The 17,667-nt window shown below is 45.1% G+C and overlaps 1 protein-coding gene across 1 annotated transcript; it reads left to right on the forward strand.

The window, feature by feature from the left end:
* The first annotated feature begins 5,518 nt into the window (after positions 1 to 5,518).
* Positions 5,519 to 14,526, forward strand: LOC115383652 (scavenger receptor cysteine-rich type 1 protein M130-like). Its single transcript, XM_030085784.1, has 5 exons — positions 5,519 to 5,548; positions 6,472 to 6,577; positions 8,630 to 8,947; positions 9,032 to 9,316; positions 14,250 to 14,526. The coding sequence occupies exons 1-5, from the start codon at positions 5,519 to 5,521 to the stop codon at positions 14,357 to 14,359; spliced, it is 849 nt and encodes a 282-aa protein (XP_029941644.1). The 3' UTR covers positions 14,360 to 14,526.
* The last annotated feature ends 3,141 nt before the right edge of the window (positions 14,527 to 17,667 follow it).

Genomic DNA, 17,667 nt, shown 5'->3' on the forward strand with positions numbered 1-17,667 from the left:
TTGAAGCGTGGGGGCGCTATGCCTTAAACGTCACTTAAACGTACAGGCTTGTAATAAATGGATGTGGTTTGTGTAATGTCCTCGCTCTGGGGCACCCCCCCATATAAGTGAGCCCCCCCGACAGCCGCGGTACAGTCCGTACACTGCTGCTCATCCCGGTTAAGTAAGATGCTCGTCCTTGTTCCATTTTCAGTCTGTGATTCTGTGATCGATGTCGTGGTCTTCTGAAGAACGCCGTGAAGGCGCACTAATCCTGATGCTCCACACCTGGCTTGAGTAAGCCGCGTATTTTTATCCTGGCTCGGCAAGCGTGCAACCGATTAATCCGAGAAAACACCGCCTAGGCTTACTTAAGCTGCACATTTTCATTTATCCTGGATGTATTTATTCTACTTTTGTGCAAGAGCCCCCAGTTTTTGGAAATGGCTTCCAGGGTGGAAGTTGTTGAAAACACTGGGCTCAGTCTCCTGGCAGAAGACAGCAAAGGAGACTTTGTGGAAACGCTCGGGGCGTCTCCTGGTCAACTGGGGAAACTCTGCTGCTGCACATGCAGGGCCGGTCCGTACTACAGGCGAAACAATACACTGCCTGGGGCCCCCTGCTCAACAACTCTCGGCACGGGCCGCTCGTGTCGGGCTCGCCCAGAGCGCCGGAGACAGGTCTTCTGCTCATGCTCACTGGACAGACGACAACAACAAACAAACACAACAATGACGAGTTTCCTCTTGAAAAGTGGTGAAAACGGAGCCTCGGTATTAATTCCAAACTGAAATGTGGAGTTTTCTGTCCCACACTTTAAGACTTCAGGTCAGACTCAGTTTGTTAGATTTGCTTTTAGAAAGAATCTAATTCTCGACCTTTGACCTCTGTTGGCCCAGTCTGGATGCTCTTGACCTGAGCTGGACTCTTCATACTTTCAGCTCATCTTCAGATCAAACATATTTCACTGGAATGTCGACTCTGAACTCAAGCTGCATGATGAGAAGTGAGAATCACTGAAACCTGATGAGTCCTGAACTCTGTCTCTGTCTCCCCTCAGGAGTCCATCTGGAAGACAGAAACCGTCCAGCTGGTAAAGACAGTCCTCAGAGATGAAGACAGAAAGAGAATCTTTGTCCTTGCTGACTTTGTGCTCTTTGCTCAGAGGCTGATGGTGAGTTCAGGTTGGTGGGAGGAAGCTCTGGCTGTTCAGGTGGACTGGAGCTGAAACATCTCGGAGAATGGAGACCAGTGGACGACGTCTTCTGGAACCTGAAGTTATCAACTGCAGTCTGTGAACGTCTGGACTGTGGCTCTGCTGTTTCCTTCAATACAACTGAGTCCTCATTCAGATCTGTGTGGAGGGTTGATTATGAATGTCCCCAGCCTATTTCAGATTTAAAGAATTGCATCGAGTCCTCTTATTTCTCCTCTTCCATTAATCTCAGGTGCTCAGGTAAGACCAGTGAGGTTTCATTAACTGCATGTTCTCCACATGGTGAGTTCAGACAGAAAGATTCTAACATGACATCAGGATGGAGCAGTCAGTCAAGATTCAAGGTTTTTATTTTCCATCTGTTCACATAAACCAGCAGCTCAGACACACAGGCTGTCATGTTTCTGTGGAGTCAAGTTAAAAAAAACAGATTCATTTTTCAAAAGTAGAATTAAATAAAGATTCAGCAGAATGATAGTGTGTGTGTGTATGTGTGTGTGTGTGTGTGTGTGTGTACTTGTACAGCTATATGTTGTGAGGACCGTTTGTGAGGACAATGGGTTTTTAACCTTACAAGTGAGGACAATTTTTGGAAAGTGACTCCATTTTTGCCGGTCCTCACTATTCGACAGACCTGTTTTGGCCTTTTTGAGGGTTAAGACTTGATTTTTGGTTTAGGGTTACAATTAGGTTTAGGTTAGGTTTAGGGTATAGGTTAGGGTTAGGCATTCATTTTTGATGGTTAGGGTTAGGGTAAGGGGCTAGGAAATGCATTATGTCAGTGAATGTCCTCACAACATATAACTGTACAAACATGTGTGAGTGTGTGTGAGTGTATGTGTGTGTGTGTGTGTGTGTGTGTGTGTGTGTGTGTGTGTGTGTGTGTGTGTGTGTGTGTTCTCGTATTTCTATCCTTGTTGGGGCCAAATGTCCCCACAAGGATAGCAAAACGTGAAACGACGTGCCTTGTGGGGACCTTTTTCCGGTCCTAAGTAGGAGAAACAGTGTTTTCTTGACCATGTTGTTGTTACTGAAAAAAGTAAAAGTGCAAAAACATTTCTTTAGGGTTAGGCTTTGTTGTGGTGTGGGTTAGGGTTAGGGTAAGGGTCAGGGTTAGGGGCTAGACATGAATGGGAGTCAATGGACGGTCCCCACAAGGATAGAAATACAAGACTGAGCGTGTGTGTGTGTGTGTGTGTGTGTGTGTGTGTGTGTGTGTGTGTGTGTGTGTGTGTGTGTGTGTGTGTGTGATGTGTGTGATGTTTCCATCTCAGTTGTGTTCAGTTTCACTGTCAGGAAAAACTGTTGTGAAAACATGTTTTGTGTTCTAATCCTGTCTTCTGTCCTGTGTTTGAGAGTGTAGCTACAGTGTTTCTGGTTGTAGGTACAGTGTTTTCTGAGGCTGCAGCTGCAGTATGTGTGTGTGAGACTGCAGCTGCAGTGACCTCCTGTCCTGTGTTCAGACTCGGTGCGACTGCTGAATGGATCCAGTCGTTGTTCAGGCAGACTGCAGGTGAAGACTAACCCGTCTGACCAGACCTGGTCCTCAGTGTGTGAAGCAGACCTGGACCTGCAGGATGCACAGGTGGTGTGTCGGGAGCTGGGCTGTGGGGCTCCTTCAGTCCTGCAGGGGGCGCTCTATGGAGACGTGCAGACTCCCAGGTGGAGCCCAGAGTTCCAGTGTGGAGGCCATGAGTCTGCTCTGCTGGACTGTAGAAGCTCAGGCTCAGCTAGAAGCAGCTGCTCACCTGGTAAAGCTGCTGGACTCACCTGCTCAGGTAGAAGAGGAGCTGCAGCTTCCACTCCTCTTCTCTTCACACTCACTCCATCCTCTCTCTCTTCTCTCTCTGCTCTGGGTTCAGGGGATGAGTTCAGGTTGGTGGGAGGAGCCAGTCGCTGTGCAGGAAGTCTGGAGCTGAAAGTTCTTGGTGAACAGAGACCTGTGGTGGACAATGGCTTCACCATGAAGACAGCAGCTCTCATCTGTGAACATCTGAGCTGTGGCTCTGTTGTTTCTGTACAAGCAACTTATGTGTCAGATCAGTCTATGTGGAGAATCGACTCACAACGTCTTCAATCTGGATCTGATCTGTGGAACTGTGTTAAATCATGGAGCTCCTCTGTCACCCTGAAACTCACCTGCTCAGGTATGTTTTGCTGACTTTAAAAAATGAATGTTTCCTTCCTGGTTTAACAGCAGATTAATTTCCTGCTGCTTCTCTGCTGCTTCAGTTTGTTCCTCAAACCAGAGATCAGCTGATTGGTCTCCAACAAAATCATGTTGTCAGAAAAAAACCTCAAATCCACAAAGATCTGAGGATGAAAATCCCTCAACTGCTGGAGCTGAGCTGAGTTTCTACTGTTTGCTCTGAGTTTCTATCATTTTGTCTTGAGTTTCTTCTCTTTCCTCTGTGTGTTGACTGTTTCCTTTGAGCTTCTACTATTTCTTTGAGGTTATATTGTTTCTGGTGAGGTTTTACTGATTTGTCTGAGTTTCTATTGTTTCCTCTGGGCCTCTGCTGTTTTGTATGAGGTTCGACTGTTTCCTCTGAGGTTCTGTTGTTTCTTCAGAGGTTCGTTTGTTTCCTATGAGGTTCTATTGACTTTTCTGAACTTCCACTATTTCTTTTGAGGTTCTACTGTTTCCTCTGAAGTTCTATTGATTTCTATGAGCTTCTATTCCCCCCCCCCCCCCCCCCCCCCCCGAGGTTTTCCTGATTCATCTGAGGTTCTATTGTTTCCCCTGGTTTACATTCTGTTCTATGTTCAGCAGGGTTTGGAGGGTTATGTTAAAAATGTAATCTGGTGCAGTTACAAGTTACCTGTCTAAAAATGTAGTCAGTAACTTCCTCGAACTACTGAAATAGTGAAGATAGAGTTATGTGGCAGAGTAGTTTACATTAGTTTTAGACCAGCAAACAGAAATAAAGACAAGGACAAACACAGTGTGTCATCCACTCAGTGTTCTGACAACTCTCACTCTCCACAAACACTAAATACTCTCAGTAATGTGATTACCTGCTGAGCTCTGTGCTCAGCCTCAGTTGCTCCCCGGCAGCGGTTGTTGCTGTGGTCAGTGTGGACAAGCATCCAGGAAGCAGTCCCTGAAGGAGGAGCTGTGCTCCATGCAGGTGAACTGTACAGGAGCTGGATCAGCTGGAAGCAGCTGCTCTTCATACATTCACTGCTGGGCTGCTTTGGTTTCCTGCGCCCCCTGGTGGCCACAAGGAAGAACAGTCAGTTCAAATGCAGTCCGGACCAAGAGTCCACTCTTCATCAGTGTTGAGCAGGTTACTTTTTTTTCTTTAATATTTTGAACAATCAAGCACCACATCCTAATCAAACAGTGTGTACATTGTACAACAACACCCCACCCAAACAACAACCAGCACATTTTCAACTTGTACACAGAGCACAGCACAGTCCTGCATTGTGAAGTCGGATATCAAATGGGCAAGTTACTTTTAAAAAGTCAGTCGTTATAGTTACTAGTTACTCATTACAAAGTAACTGAGTTATAATATTTTAAAGGTGCTGTAGACAGGATTTTGCTAGTCAATGCTAATTTTTCTGTGTTTTCTTTGGATTAAATGTTAGAGTATCCATTGATAATCCTTTAGGAGTGTAGCATAATTGCACTACCACGAGGGCGCAGCGTTTCCATCTGTCTCTGTTCTGAGCTGAAAAGGAATCTCGACTGCTCCAGGTATCTTTGACCAATCAGAAGAGCCCCTGAGGCTCTCTCCTAATTGGTCGAGGGGGCACCATTTTAAAGCTCTGTTTCTCGTGAACGCACACGAGGAAGTCCATGCCCACAAATTTACCTGCTTCATCGGGCATAACATCATCAAAACTCCCCGGAGGACACTGTCTGTTTCTACTGTAGTTCTTAAAAAAAGGCTTTGACCCCAGGCCCGCCGTGAAAAGGTCACAGGTGAATCAACCCGCCGGCGCAGGCGGCCGTGACACTGCCGGCCCCGACTACGGGTTTCAAATCGCCATTGTGGATGGGTCAAATCGCCATCTTGCGAAGGTAATCCTCCCTATGGCACAAATTCTTTAAAAAGAGGCTTTGACCCCAGGCCCGCCGTGAAAAGGTCACAGGTGAATCAACCCGCCGGCACAGGCGGCAGCGACACTGCCGGCCCCGCTCGGCACCCTGAGGTGGGCACGACTCCGGGTTTCAAATCGCCATCTTGGATGGGTCAAATCGCCATCTTGCGAAGGTAATCCTGCCTACAGCACCTTTAAAAATAACTAATTACTTGGTAAAGTAACGATTGCATTACTTTAATAAACAAATGTGTTTAAATGTGTCAAAGAATGTGGATCCCCTCTTACTGGAACTTCAAGGTGCATGTTCAGTTATTTATGAGAAAACTAAGTATATGATTAATGAAATAAATAAACACTTAACTGAAAAAGATACAAACAGGAAATGCTACATTAATCTGGTGTTGTGCTGAACTGTCAGACTTTTTTGCCAAATGATCTTAGAGTTTTGGAAAGGTCATTTCTGTTTGAAGAAATGAACCAAACCAGTGGAGACAAAAATAAGTTATTGTCATCACTGCTTGCTATATAGCTATGGTGTCTTCTCTTTATATATCTATGAGCTCTACTCTTCATATATCTATGGTAGTGTCATGGTTTGTGCTGTAAAGTCTGGACAGCTCATATGTCTGGAATCTTCAATCTGATTTTCAAGTTTAATCCCACTAAGTAATCCATGTTTTTATCAGATATACCTGTAATGAGATTACAAATGTTTTATGTACGGTAAAGGATTACAGTTACACTTCTTTTGTATCGTATTAACGTAACTGTGTCACATGTACTGCGTTCCTCCCCAACCCTGGTGTTCAGACTGGGTGCGGCTGCTGAATGGATCCAGTCGTTGTTCAGGCAGACTGCAGGTGAAGACTAACTCGTCTGACCAGACCTGGTCCTCAGTGTGTGAAGCAGACCTGGACCTGCAGGATGCACAGGTGGTGTGTCGGGAGCTGGGCTGTGGAGCTCCTTCAGTCCTGCAGGGGGCGCTCTATGGAGACGTGCAGACTCCCAGGTGGAGCCCAGAGTTCCAGTGTGGAGGCCATGAGTCTGCTCTGCTGGACTGTAGAAGCTCAGGCTCAGCTAGAAGCAGCTGCTCACCTGGCAAAGCTGCTGGACTCACCTGCTCAGGTAGAAGAGGAGCTGCAGCTTCCACTCCTCTTCTCTTCACACTCACTCCATCCTCTCACTCTTCTCTCTCTGCTCTGGGTTCAGGGGTCGATGAGTTCAGGTTGGTGGGAGGAGCCAGTCGCTGTGCAGGAAGTCTGGAGCTGAAAGTTCTTGGTGAACAGAGACCTGTGAGGAACGGTGGCTTCACCCTGAAGACAGCAGCTCTCATCTGTGAACATCTGAACTGTGGCTCTGTTGTTTCTGTACAAGAAACTGATGTGTCACGTCAGTCTATGTGGAGAATCGACTCAGAATGTGTTCAATCTGGATCTGATCTGTGGAACTGTGTGTCATCATCATGGAGCTTCTCTGACACCCTGAAACTCACCTGCTTAGGTATGTTTTTCTGACTTTAAAAAATGAATGTTTCCTTCCTGGTTTAACAGCAGATTAATTTCCTGCTGCTTCTCTGCTGCTTCAGTTTGTTCCTCAAACCAGAGATCAGCTGATTGGTCTCCAACAAAATCATGTTGTCAGAAAAAAACCTCAAATCCACAAAGATCTGAGGATGAAAATCCCTCAACTGCTGGAGCTGAGCTGAGTTTCTACTGTTTGCTCTAAGGTTCTATCATTTTGTCTTGAGTTTCTTCTCTTTCCTCTGTGTGTTGACTGTTTCCTTTGAGCTTCTACTATTTCTTTGAGGTTATATTTCTTGTGAAGTTTTACTGATTCGTCTGAGGTTCTATTGTTTCCTCTGGGCTCCTGCTGTTTTGTATGAGGTTCGACTGTTTCCTCTGAGGTTCTATTGATTTCTCTGAGCTTCTGTTTTTTCCCTGAGGTTTTCCTGATTCATCTGAGGTTCTGTTGTTTCCCCTGGTTGACGTTCTGTTATGGGTTCAGCAGGGTTTGGACGGTTATGTTACAAATGTAATCCGGTATAGTTACAAGTTACCTGTCAAAAAATGTAGTCAGTAACTTCCTTGAACTACTGAAATAGTGAAGACAGAGTCATGTATCAGAGCAGTTTACATTAGTTTTAGACCAGTAAACAGAAATAAAGACGAGGACAAACACAGTGTGTCATCCACTCAGTGTTCTGACAACTGTCACTCTCCACAAACACTAAATACTCTGAGTAATGTGATTACCTGCTGAGCTCTGTTCTCAGCCTCAGCTGCTCCCAGCAGCGGTTGTTGCTATGGTCAGTGTGGACAAGCGTCCAGGAAGCAGTCCCTGAAGGAGGAGCTGTGCTCCATGCAGGTGAACTGTACAGGAGCTGGATCAGCTGGAAGCAGCTGCTCTGCATACATTCACTGCTGGGCTGCTTTGGTTTCCTGCGCCCCCTGGTGGCCACAAGGAAGAACAGTCAGGTCACATGCAGTCCGGACCAAGAGTCCACTCTTCATCAGTGTTGGGCAAGTTGTTTTGTTTTTTTTTTTTGTTTTTTTGAACAATCAAGCACCACATTCTAATAAAATAGTGTGTACATTGTACAACAACACCCCACCAAAACAACAACCAACACATTTTCAACTTGTACACAGAGCACAGTCCTGCATTGTGAAGTCGGATATCAAATGGGCAAGTTACTTTTAAAAAGTCAGTCGTTATAGTTACTAGTTACTCATTACAAAGTAACTGAGTTATAATATTTTATAAATTACTAATTACTTGGTAAAGTAACGATTGCATTACTTTAGAAAACAAATGAGTTTAAATGTGTCAAAGAATGTGGATCACCTCTGACTGGAACTTTAAGGTGCTTGTTCAGTTATTTATTGCAAAACTAAGTATATGATTATTGCAATAAAGTAACACTTGACCAAAAAAGATACAAACAGGAAATGCTACATTAATCTGGTTTTGTGCAGAACTGTCAGACTTTTTTGCCAAATGATCTTCGAGTTTTGAAAAGGTCATTTCTGTTTGAAGAAATGAACCAAACCAGTGGAGACAAAATAACAGTTATTGTCATCACTGCTCGGTATATATCCATAGTGTCTTCTATTTATACTGTATATCTATGAGCTCTACTCTTCATATATCTATGGTAGTGTCATGGTTTGTGTTGTAAAGTCTGGACAGCTCATATGTCTGGAATCTTCAATCTGATTTCAAATGTAATCCCACTCAGTAATCCATGTTTTTATCAGATATACCTGTAATGAGATTACAAATGTTTTATGTACGGTAAAGGATTACAGTTACATTTCTTTTGTATCGTATTAATGTAACTGTGTCACATGTACTGCGTTCCTCCCCAACCCTGGTGTTCAGACTCGGTGCGGCTGATGAATGGATCCAGTCGTTGTTCAGGCAGACTGCAGGTGAAGACTAACCCGTCTGACCAGGCCTGGTCCTCAGTGTGTGAAGCAGACCTAGACCTGCAGGATGCACAGGTGGTGTGTCGGGAGCTGGGCTGTGGGGCTCCTTCAGTCCTGCAGGAGGTGCTCTATGGAGACGTGCAGACTCCCAGGTGGAGCCCAGAGTTCCAGTGTGGAGGCCATGAGTCTGCTCTGCTGGACTGTAGAAGCTCAGGCTCAGCTAGAAGCAGCTGCTCACCTGGTAAAGCTGCTGGACTCACCTGCTCAGGTAGAAGAGGAGCTGCAGCTTCCACTCCTCTTCTCTTCACACTCACTCCATCCTCTCTCTCTTCTCTCTCTGCTCTGAGTTCAGGTGATGAGTTCAAGTTGGTGGGAGGAGCCCGTCGCTGTGCAGGAAGTCTGGAGCTGAAAGTTCTTGGTGAACAGAGACCTCTGGGGGACGGTGACTTCACCATGAAGACAGCAGCTCTTATCTGTGAACATCTGCACTGTGGCTCTGTTGTTTCTGTACAACCAACTGCTGTGTCAGTTCAATCTATGTGGAGAATCGACTCAGACTGTGTTCAATCTGGATCTGATCTTTGGAGCTGTGTTAAATCATGGAGCTCCTCTCTCACCCTGAAACTCACCTGCTCAGGTTTGTTTTGCTGACTTTAAAAAAATGAATGTTTCCTTTCTGGTTTAACAGCAGATTAATTTCCTGTTGCTTTTCTGCTGCTTCAGTTTGTTACTCAAACCAGAGATCAGCTGATTGGTCTCCAACAAAATCATGTTGTCAGAAAAAAACCTCAAATCCACAAAGATCTGAGGATGAAAATCCCTCAACTGCTGGAGCTGATCTGAGTTTCTCCTGTTTCCTCCGAGTTTCTATCATTTTGTCTTGAGTTTCTTCTCTTTCCTCTGTGTGTTGACTGTTTCCTTCGAGCTTCTACTATTTCTTTGAGTTCTTTTGTTTCTTGTGAGGTTTTACTGATTCATCTGAGGTTCTATTGATTCCTCTGGACTCCTGCTGTTTTGTATGAGGCTCTACTGTTTCCTCTGAGGTTCTATTGATTTCTCTGAGCTTCTATTTTCCCCCTGAGGTTTTCCTGATTCATCTGAGGTTCTGTTGTTTCCCCTGGTTGACGTTCTGTTATGTGTTCAGCAGGGTTTGGAGGGTTATGTTAAAAATGTAATCTGCTGCAGTTACAAGTTACCTGTCAAAAAATGTAGTCAGTAACTTCCTCGAACTACTGAAATAGTGAAGACAGAGTCATGTATCAGAGTAGTTTACATTAGTTTTAGACCAGTAAACAGAAATAAAGACAAGGACAAACACAGTGTGTCATCCACTCAGTGTTCTGACAACTGTCACTCTCCACAAACACTAAATACTCTGAGTAATGTGATTACCTGCTGAACTCTGTGCTCAGCCTCAGTTGCTCCCAGCAGCGGTTGTTGCTGTGGTCAGTGTGGAAAAGCGTCCAGGAAGCAGTCCCTGAAGGAGGAGCTGTGCTCCATGCAGATGAACTGTACAGGAGCTGGATCAGCTGGAAGCAGCTGCTCTTCATACTCGGGATGCACATGGTTAACCGTTTAACACTTGGAATACTAGGATTTTCTGGCCTCCCTGGGAAACCCAGAGAGGCCAAAGTGGTCCAGTGCTTTTGAATACACAAGTCGTTCTCCTACAGCCAGCCACCTTTCATTTGTAAATGCAGCCGATACCTTCCAGCTAGTTGGTTCATGCATACCTTTGAGGGGGAGGAGGAGGCTTGAAAACAGCCAGGGACTACTTTGAGATTTCCTCCTGAGTTTGGCAGAGAAGATTCTTCCCAAACACAATGAACTTTTTTAACCATCACAAATTGTGATGTAACTCCCAGGGTTTGACTGGGACCCAGTTGAGACTGACAGGTTTCCCACAATCTCCAATGTTTGGAGTGTCTTTGTTGCAAACTGCATTTGTTCCTACAGTCCAGGCAGGCACATCACCACAGACAAACAGCTGCTCCCAACAAAGTGTCACTGCTGTTTCTTGCAATACATTGCAACAAAACCAGACCAGGTTGGGATAAAGTTCTGGGTGGCATGTGACCTGAAGACTAAATATGTGTGCAGCATGATCCCCTATGTTGGGAAAGACCCCAGCCATGCCAAGGGAGTGAGAGTGGGAGAAGATGTGGCGATGAAGGTGATGGAGCCGTTTCTGGACAAAGGCAGAGCGGTAACAACAGATACATTTCTTCACGTCTCTGGCACTCGACAAACAACTCCTCCGACGGAAGACCACCATCCTTGGCACAATGAATAAGATTCGTCGGGAGCTGCCCTGATCAGCCAAGCAGACTGAATTCTGTGCATCATCAATAAATCACAGGAAGAAATGAAAAACATAAACTGCGTCAACCTCTTCGGTTTTACATTAGATGCTGATTCAGTGTTATATTTTCTACAAGCACAAACAGCCCCTTGCAAAAGTATATTTCCCCCTTGAATTTTTTGACCTTTTGTTAAATTTCATACTGCAAACTTAAATACATAAAATTGGCAAATCGGCCAGGAAGACTCTTTCCAAAAAGACTGATTTTTTTGTAATCCCAAGTTTTCTTTTTTTTTTTTCCTACCTATGAAACTCTTCCCCTTTTCCCCTGATTTTCAGCGCACAACTTAGCGGCCACTCACTGGCCTGCTTTTCTTTTGTAAACGCAGCTGATACCTGCCGGGTTGTTGGCTCATGCATACCTATTGGGGGGGGGGGGGGGAGAGCGAGGAAGGAAGATTCTTTCTCCAAACAATGGATTTGTTTTGTGTGGTGGGGGTTTGGGGGCCAGAGTGTGAGGGGGAGGAAGGCACTTCAGTGCAGGAGGCAGCCTTGTGAAAAGGCCACCTCAAACCTCCCCTCAACAGAAGGACTGATTTTGTGGCACAGAGAAGAGTGTAGTTTTGCGTTTGTTTCTCTTACAGATCACTGGGACCATTGCAGATCAGCGACATCTGTTCTAAGACTGGATTGCACTCAGAGTCTGTTTAGTCATTAGCTCAGTAGCTCAGTTGGTAGAGCGGGTCGTCTTATAACCGGAAGGTTGGCGGTTCGATCCCCGCTCCTTGGCCTTGGCTAGGTGGGCAAGACACCCACCTTGCCTAGTATGAAAGTTGTGAGAGTGAATGGTTGGTGGTGGTTGGAGGGGCCGATGGCGCAGATTGGCAGCCTCCCTTCCGTCAGTCTGCCCCAGGGCAGCTGTGGCTACAATAGTAGCTTACCACCACCGAGTATAGTGTGAAAGGGTGATGTGATATTGCAGTGTGAAGCGCTCTGTCATGCAGGGTAAAAAGCGCTATACAAGTGTAGTCCATTTGCCATTTACCATTTACCATCAAATCTGATTTGTCTCTGTAGATCACATTTTAACAGCTACTGACAGTAGAGGTCTGAACTTCCATTGAGTTTAAAAGCCTTTGAATGATCAGGGCTCTCTGTGGCTGTAGCTCTAGCTCTGTCACGTCACGTGATGCACTTTGGACCAATCAGGTTCCTTCTTTCTCTAAACAAGCTCCACTGGACTATGGAGGAGGAAAAACCAGCTGAAAGGGTGAATTATAGTAACGGAAACACAGAATTTCATTGTCAGTAATGGTAACGGTGCAACGCTGGGAAAAGTCAGGAGTGAGATTACTTGTGACTAAAACTAGTAATGAGGTTTATTTTAATGCGGCTCCTCCCATCACTGCTCTTCATATCTCTATGGTAGTGTCATGGTTTGTGCTGTAAAGTCTGGACAGCTCATATGTCTGGAATATTCAATCTGATTTTAAAATGTAATCCCACTCAGTAATCCATGATTTTATCAGATATACCTGTAATGAGATTACAAAGTTTTATGAACAGTAAAGGATTACAGTTACATTTCTTTTGTATCCTATTAATGTAACTGTGTCACATGTACTCCGTTCCTCCCCAACCCTGGTGTTTAGACTCGGTGCGGCTGATGAATGGATCCAGTCGTTGTTCAGGCAGACTGCAGGTGAAGACTAACCCGTCTGACCAGACCTGGTCCTCAGTGTGTGAAGCAGACCTGGACCTGCAGGATGCACAGGTGGTGTGTCGGGAGCTGGACTGTGGGGCTCCTTCAGTCCTGCAGGGGGCGCTCTATGGAGACGTGCAGACTCCCAGGTGGAGCCCAGAGTTCCAGTGTGGAGGCCATGAGTCTGCTCTGCTGGACTGTAGAAGCTCAGGCTCAGCTAGAAGCAGCTGCTCACCTGGTAAAGCTGCTGGACTCACCTGCTCAGGTAGAAGAGGAGCTGCAGCTTCCACTCCTCTTCTCTTCACTCTCACTCCATCCTCTCACTCTTCTCTTCGTTCAGGGTTTCCTGAAGTCAGGCTGGTGGGAGAAAACAGTCGCTGTGCAGGTTCTCTGCAGATCAAAAGGTCTGGAGTTTGGAGACCAACAGATATTGATGAGTGGTCTTTGAAGAAAGCAGCTGTTTTTTGTTCACATCTTCACTGCGGCTCTGCCGTGTCTGCAGATGAGACACGTTCAGTCAACTCCACACTGACAGTGATGATTAGCGACGACTGCTTTCAGTCTGGATCTGATCTCATGAAATGTTCATTTTTCGATGAAGATAATATCAGCAGTAATCTCACCTGCTCAGGTAAGTTCATCAGTGGGGTGTTCCTCACTCACCACAGTCAGAGTTGAAGCTCTGTGTGCGTGTGTGTGTGTGTGTTTGTGTGTGTGTGTGTGTGTGTGTGTGTGTGTGTGTGTGTGTGTGTGTGTGTGTGTGTGTGCGTGCTTGTCAGACCTGCTGCTCCATCCAGTCATCTCCGTGTCCTCCTCCTCCTCCATCCTCGGGGTCTCTGAGGCCCAGCAGCAGGGGCTCCAGGTGATCTGGGGCTCCACCTTCACCATCAGCTGCTCCATCCAGCCACAGTACCCAGGAGGCTCCTTCCAGCTCACCTTCACCTCCTCCAACACCTCCTACAACTCCACCCAGCCGGCTGTCAATCACTCTGCACACTTCCTGTTTCCTGCCGCAGAGCCCGCCCACTGGGGAAACTACAGCTGTGTTTATCACCTCCATGTTTTTGGACACAACTTCTGGTCAGACAGCCACCTGCTGTCTCTGTCTGTGTCCGGTAAGAAGAAGCTGATTCCTCCTTTACTCCACCCTTCCAGAGAACATGTGTGGGTTTTCCCCCTTTTAGAGGTTCAGCAGGCAGGTCCCACTGGGAGGAGGCCCCGAGGGGGGTCCAGGACTCTCTGCTTTGGTCTGGGAGAGACTTGGAGTCCAGCCAGAAGAGCTGGAGGAAGATGGAAGGGACAGACATGTCTGGAGGGGTTTGGTCTCTGTAGCGCCACCCAGACCTGATCCAGACCAAGAGGGAGCCCAGATGGAGGACTCTGATGGTCTCACTCCCAGCAGTCCTCAGACAGACGCTGATTGTTCTCTGTGTGTTCAGATCCAACAGCTGTGATCGTCAGATGGGTGGTGGTGCCGCTGTCTCTGCTGCTGCTGCAGGGGGCGCTGTGGCTGTACTGTAAGGTACTGTTCACCTCTCTCCTGATGCTCTGGAGCTCTGGGTGGAGCCAGACTCTCCTCACTCCTGTGTGTCGTCATGTCTCTGCAGGCCAGCAGGGGGCAGACCGGCAGACCGGCAGACCGGGCGGACGCTGAGCGGAGTGCAGTGGAGGGATGAAGTCGGTCCTCTGAACCTTCCTGCTGTGAAGACCAGATGGTTTTTATGAGCTTCTTACAGCAATGATGAATCTCATCACGTTCCCACAGACAGTGGAACAAGGTTCCTTTTCGTTTTGTGGACCATGGTGAAAAAAAGAGCCTTGTTTTGCCGTATACTGGACCACGGTGGATGTCCTTTTTTAATCTCCTTTTTACCCTTTTTACTCCTTTTTCATTGATGTTTTTAAGTCATATCATGGATGCTCAGTTCATCATATATTATCATCTGCTCCGCTCAGGCTGACTGTGTTTAACTGAGGAGATATTTTTGTGATTGTAATCCAATTTATTAGCTTGTTCTGCACCAAGGTGAGGCAGGATGTGGTTTGCAGCAGGTGTTGAACCGTATGGAACCGGACCAGTTTGTATTTCATCCTGAGTGGTTCCATCTGGCCTGAAGAACTCGTGTGGATCTCACTGCCTGCATGTTTTGTTTTTCTTCTCTCTTCATTCTCTTTTTGTTGAGAACTGAGGCTGTGGTTGGTTTCCTTGGTAACAAAACAGCATCAGAGGACATGTCCATGGGACCGGAGCCTATAAGTAGACCCTGTTTTCCAGTGGGTGGCGCTCTCGCTTTCCCTTTCCCTTCTTCTGTTTCTGAATGATCAGAGAAAAGATCGAACCCTGACCTGAAATCTGGATAGAGTTGACCTCTAAGGTTGATGGCACCAAATTTAGACGAGAAACAGATTATTATGAGCGGCAAAATCTAAAAACCGCTCACATAAAGTGACCATATTAAAATAATACGTGTCTGAAATTTGAGACATTTAAGAACCAACACAAAATCAGTTCTTTGATTTCTTCATTTTTTGGTGTTTTACTTTTTTTTTGCCAGTTTTGAATTATAACCTGTAATCCTTTGAGTGAATAAAAATCCTGTGAAAATTTCAAATCTCCGGTGGAGTGGCGTTATTTCTCTGAGTGAGACCGAAGAAGGAACTTGGAATCAGGTTTCTTCTTCAGAAGTGAGACATTTCTTGGCCCCTGAGAGGGAAGCCTCCAGTACAACCCACACTACGGCACACCACTGATCCCACAGAGTGACCACGTGTTGAACTCCAGTCCTGGGGCCCAGCATCCTGCAGGTTTCAGGTCTCCCCAGTTGTAACGCAGCTGACTGCAGTGAAGGGCTCATGATTTGTCCTTTTTCCAACCTAGAGGAGAAACATCTAAAACATGCAGGATGCCGGCCCTTCAGGGATTCAGTTTGACACCCTGGCTGATCTCACCTTCATGACCACATGATATTTTATGTCAGAGAAACCCAGTGGTGGGCCGTCAGGGCCTGCAAAGCCTTCTCTGCTGGCCTAAAAATTATCTGAATTACAGACTGATGTAAATTATATTTTGTCCACAAATAATTAATAAATGATTCCAAACGGTATGTTCCAGTTCCTTTCATAGTTTTCTGTGGTTGCGCTGCTTCCAGACATGTTTTTTTCATATTAAATCATTTAACCAATCAGATTTCAGGCATCATCTGTTGCTAGGGTCAAAGAAATCTGCCCGAGGCCTTCGCTATCCGTTCCTGATTGCGCAGTGAAGTAAAGTGAAGCGTCAAACAGACAGTTGCTTCAACCAATCAGACAGTTGCTTCAACCAATCAAATTTCGAGTTGGCGACTCAGCGCCTTCTAGCTTCAAACAACAGCATATCCAGGCCCTCTGATTTACAATCACCAAGAGATACAGTAGGGGGCGGTATGCACCTAAGTTGTTGGTCGCCTACCTCAATTATTCCAAAGAAGAAGAAGAAGAAGACCTGAAGAGAAACTAGAAAAAAATTGCAGTTCCTGAAGAAACTGCAAGTGTGAATGCTGAGCTGAAAATTGTAAACTGTAATGCAAAAGAAGTTCAAGAAGAAAGGTTGAAAAGGAAGTTGAACAAGTTTTGAAAATAATTGAAAAAAGTTGAAAAAGTTTGAAGAGACTGCAAAGAGTTGAAAGCGGTTGAAAAGGGTTGAAAAAGTTTGAAAACACTGCAAAAAGTTGAAAAAAGTTTGAAAAGTTTGAAAACACTGCAAAAAGTTGCAAAAAGTTGAACAAGGTTGAAAAGGTTAAAAAAAAACTTGAAAAAGTTGAAAAAAGTTGAAAAAAATTGAAAAAGATTAAAAAAGCGGAAAAAGTTGAGAAAGTTTGATTAAGTTGCAAAAAGGTGAAAAAACGTGAAAAAGTTTGAAAAACTTAAAAAAAAGTCATAAAAATCTGAAAATTTTTAAAAAAGGTTAATAGTTGACAAAGCAAAAGAGAGCAGTAAACAGCAGTGGAGTCAGTGTCAGAGTAACAGAGGATCAATAGAGCTCCAGTCTTAATGGAAAAATCCAGACTAATCAAGCAGCAGCAGCACAACAGGTGTGTCTGTTGCTATGGAGACCAGCTGCACAGCAGCCATGACAGTGAATCAGCACTTTTTAATGGAGTGCGCATGGTTGAAGAAATGTCGTTTCTCGGGGACCGAAAGGCGAAATTGAAAAAGATTTTCACACAGTCAGATTCAGAAGTCTTTCATGAATGTAATGGTGCAGGAATCATGTCTGTAGGGTCATCCATTCAGCCACGGCAATTGTGCGAACACGAGTGAAGTTTTGGATTCAGGCGTCTCGAAAATGCATTGGAGCGGATGGGAGAAAATTCTGCACTCTCCTCAAACAAATGCCTCTGGAGAGAGAACCGTTTGAGATAGAGACAAAGTGACTCAATTGTACGGGTCACAAGAAAAATTCCTTCGTTTTGAGGGGTTATTGTGCAGATTGAGCCAGAAATGTGGCCGTACGGACGAGAAAAGATTTTTTTTTTGGGTTAAAATTCAGAGCCTCCCACACTCTAACTGCCACTCTCCCACTCTAGCTTCTCCAATACACACCCATTATAAACTCCAAAAATGGCTGAAATTCTCTCCATACTTGAAGGGTCACAGCTGAATTTTGGTGAAAGATTTTGCGATGATATTACATAGCTAAATAGAGGACAAAAATGCCTACGTTTTAAAGCTAAAATGACTTGTCTACGTGAAAGTATGACAAAGTTGTAAGGTTTCAAATTTGAAGGAGTTGAAAGGTCAGTTGAAGGGTTTTCCCATTGACTTCAATGTTAAAAATAATTTTAAAAAGTTGAAATATTTCAAAAAGTTGAACAAAGTTGAAAAAGTTTAAAAAGGTTGAAGAAAGAGTTTAAAAAGTTGAATATTTTAAAAATTGAATGGTTAAAATCGGTTAAGATTTGAGGAAGTTATAAGGTTCCAAAGTTTGAAAAAATCTCCATCCGTT

Source organism: Salarias fasciatus (assembly GCF_902148845.1).
Source record: "Salarias fasciatus chromosome 23 unlocalized genomic scaffold, fSalaFa1.1 super_scaffold_20, whole genome shotgun sequence".
In the NCBI taxonomy this organism is placed as follows: Eukaryota; Metazoa; Chordata; class Actinopteri; order Blenniiformes; family Blenniidae; genus Salarias; species Salarias fasciatus.